Source organism: Rutidosis leptorrhynchoides, chromosome 11 (assembly GCF_046630445.1).
Source record: "Rutidosis leptorrhynchoides isolate AG116_Rl617_1_P2 chromosome 11, CSIRO_AGI_Rlap_v1, whole genome shotgun sequence".
NCBI classification, from domain to species: domain Eukaryota; kingdom Viridiplantae; phylum Streptophyta; class Magnoliopsida; order Asterales; family Asteraceae; genus Rutidosis; species Rutidosis leptorrhynchoides.
Window position 1 is genome coordinate 389,577,350 of NC_092343.1, and position 3,721 is coordinate 389,581,070.

Genomic DNA, 3,721 nt, shown 5'->3' on the forward strand with positions numbered 1-3,721 from the left:
GATAATCTTGAAATTTGATACACAGCAAAGGAATCAACGGCGTAATTATTTTGAAAACTTATGTTTTTGTGGCATTTCTCGTTCAATCTAACACAAATATATTTTACCTAGAGCTAATACGTGTTGAGCAACATCAGTTCACACATATTTTTTAATTAACTCTTATATTTGAGTGTCGTCTACTAATTTTCCAGATATCGTAACATGATGTAGGTAAAAAAGGTACAACACCTAAGGATTAAACTTGAAGTCATAAAGTTGGCCACCTCTGATTTTTCTCAAGAACCGTTCTATTCTTGTGACTTGTATACCCTATACAAAACCGAACTTGAATGTATTGATAGAGAATATCTTTCCGGTTCAAACATGGAAAATAAAGATCAACTACCTACGAGAAGCTACAATGTATGTATACATCATAAAAAGGAAGAAGAATATATGTTCGAAACAGAAATTGAAATTCTTGGTACTTGTAAGCATCGAAACATAGATTCATCTTTTCTTGGATTTTGTGACGAAGGACTTGGTATTTTTCTTGTGTTCGAGGATGTCCCAGATTGCCAATTTAGTTCGATGTTATATAGATCTATATTTATATGGGAAAAACGTTTGAAAGCCAGCCTTGATATAGCTCACGGATTATATTACCTTCATAGTGGGATGGAGGACCAAAAAATGGTAATACACCGTGATATAAGAAGTTACAATATTTTGTTGGCAGATAAAAGTGATCGTTTGGAGGCTGATAGTTGGGAGGCAAGTATTACCGGATTTCAACATGCTGTATTATTGACTCGGAATCAACATAATGAAACTCTCGAACTTGATGATTCTCGTAAAATGACATTTTATACGGATCCGGAATATGCTAAGAGTGGTAAGTTAAAGGCGGAATTGGATGTATTTAGTTTAGGAGTGATTTTGTTTGAAATCCTTTGTGGGACGACTGTCGATCGCATAATGGAAAATGAGTCTTGTCAAGATACACGACTAGAGCAGGTGGTAGGGCGATGGTTACAAAAGGGAATAATAAAGAATAAGGTGGCTTTTTGCTTGAAACAAGAAAATAGTGAAAATGCACTTTTTCAACATGAAGGACTCAACAAAGATTCATTGGACACGTTTATAGCAATTGCATGCCGGTGCTTGGGAGAATTGCCAAATCAACGCCCCACAATTGAAGTTATTATCAAAGAACTTGAGAAGGCGTTGTCCTTTCAGGTAAGTCAAGCATTCTAAAATTATTTTCCTTCTTTAATTTTTATTTGATTGTGGTATGTTTGGTAAATGTTAGTTTTACTGTTATATTTAAGTTAAGTTCGAATTCATTAATTTTAGAAATAATTGATTGACAGTAATGATTAAAGGTAAAAATAAGGAATTTAATGATAATGGATACAACTATTATTTGCAAGTGGAAAATTTTCTGAGACGAAAGAAATATATTACTTTGAAATTTATTCACTTATAGTACAATGTTTAAACTAAAAATGTTTAAATTACGATTCACTTTTTTATAATAATTTTTTTTTTTTTGGAACAGCATTTACAATCACTTTAAGAGAAATATGTTTAATACTTTAAGAGAAATATGTTTAATTTCCTTAAATTGACAGAAAAGTCACGAGGCTGAAACCTTCAAATTGTCATTTGAAGATATTAAAATGGCAACAAAAGATTTCAGCCGTGTTATTGGAGAAGGAGGTTTTGGGAGTGTGTACATTGGAGAACTTGCACAAAAACATAGATATGGACGTTATGCCATAGTTGCGAAGAAGTTAAATACAGTTCATGGTCAAGGGCTTCCACAATATTACAATGAGCTTCAAATTCTTCACAAGTATAAACATGAGAATGTCATCGGTCTCGTAGGTTATAGCGACGAGACAGATGAAAAATTCATAGTTTATGAGCGAGCACCGAAAGGAAGTCTTGACAGATATTTGAATGTCGTTGAACTCACATGGAGGAAGCGACTTATGCATCGATGTTGCATCGGGGCTGGATTTCCTTCATGGTGGTGTTGAAGGACAAGAGGTGGTGATACATAGAGACATCAAAACTCCTAACATTTTATTGTTCGACGACTGGAAGGCAAAACTCGGTGATTTTGGACTTTCCTTGATTAGTAATATAGACAATGATTCACGGTATACTATTGATCATGCTTGTGGCACAAAGGGTTACGTAGACCCCTTGTACTTAAAATCAGGTCTCTTAACCAAAGAATCCGATATCTATTCATTTGGTGTGGTTTTATTTGAGATTTTGTGCGGGAGAGCAACATATAAAATCCCTAATCTCGAGGGTCTATCTCTACTTAGTTTCATGAGACACAATCTGGAAAAAGGAAACCATGATGAGATTGTGTTTAGATCTATAAGGGAAGATATTGTTCCGAAATCATTGACTACATTTGTAGACATAGTTTACAAGTGCTTAGATGATGATATAGCAAAACGACCAACATCAAAAGAAGTTCTGGCACAACTTAAGAAGGCTTTGCAGTTTCAAGTAAGTAATCACTCCCTTATGTACTAAAGCAAGCTTCCTTTAAACGTTCTCGATAATACATACTTATATTATATATTTGTTTCTGTGATGGAAGATATATGCTCTCATATTGATATAAATGATAACGAATATTTAATGACTTCATATATAGGTTTCTAATTGTTTGATATAAACAGGATGAAGAAGAGGACATAAAACCCCTGACTGAAGACTACAAGAAAAAACTCGAGATTTCGAAGACCACCTCAGTCTAATGACTCAAATAAGGGAGATCGAATTTTGAATGTGCGATAAAAGATACTCTATTTTATGTATGATCAGCAGTCAGTTAAAAAACAGCAACTTCTGTTTGCAATAGCTATGATTGTCGAGTGATGACCATTCCAATTGCGAGGTACTTAAAAGTACTTTTATTATTGTGAAACAGAATAATCAGACAACAACAAAACACGTTTTTAAAATGGTGTTTGGGTTCGATTTTACCATGGCAAGTTATAATAATCAGATCATCAATTGTTGTTTGAACATATTTTAAAAAATCAGAATATGCAAATTTACCTATACATTGACCTAACAGAGTTTGATATACCAACTCCAATATATGCAACTATATTCAAATAGGTGGCCGATTATTAATTGTATGAAAATGCAATAACTATACTGATTTATCTTTGGTAACTAAATAGCTTTAGTAGCCCGTGCATTGCACGATGATTAAAAAATTAGTATACTAATACGTTAAATTCGGTACACACACATACACACACACACATATATATATATATATATATATATATATATATATATATATATATATATATATATATCAAAAAGATAAAAGATTTTTGCTTATGTGTCATTTTATGATTAAATTAAATTAATTATTATGCATATATACAATTGAGCAAATTTGAATTACTATTGATTAATAGTAACCCACTTTCATGCTTGAATGAGTTGTGCGTTCTCCTTAAATCGTTGTACTCACTAACACTCTTTACTATCAAATGTCAAACACCCCAAATTCCAAGGGCTAAAGTCAAATTTAAATATTTCTAAATAAAAAAAACTTAAAAAAAATCACCCAAATCTTCAACGGACTATATCTTTTCGCTTGTCACACGTTATATTTTTCCTAAACTACGGTTCAACTTGAAACAATTTTACGAACACAACGCATCTACCTATACATAAAATGGATGTTTTT

General features: G+C 32.5%; 1 protein-coding gene across 1 annotated transcript; it reads left to right on the forward strand.

The window, feature by feature from the left end:
* The first annotated feature begins 366 nt into the window (after window positions 1-366).
* On the forward strand, window positions 367-2,768 carry LOC139876051 (probable LRR receptor-like serine/threonine-protein kinase At2g28960). Its single transcript, XM_071863349.1, has 4 exons — window positions 367-1,221; window positions 1,617-1,872; window positions 1,970-2,514; window positions 2,691-2,768. The coding sequence occupies exons 1-4, from the start codon at window positions 367-369 to the stop codon at window positions 2,766-2,768; spliced, it is 1,734 nt and encodes a 577-aa protein (XP_071719450.1).
* The last annotated feature ends 953 nt before the right edge of the window (window positions 2,769-3,721 follow it).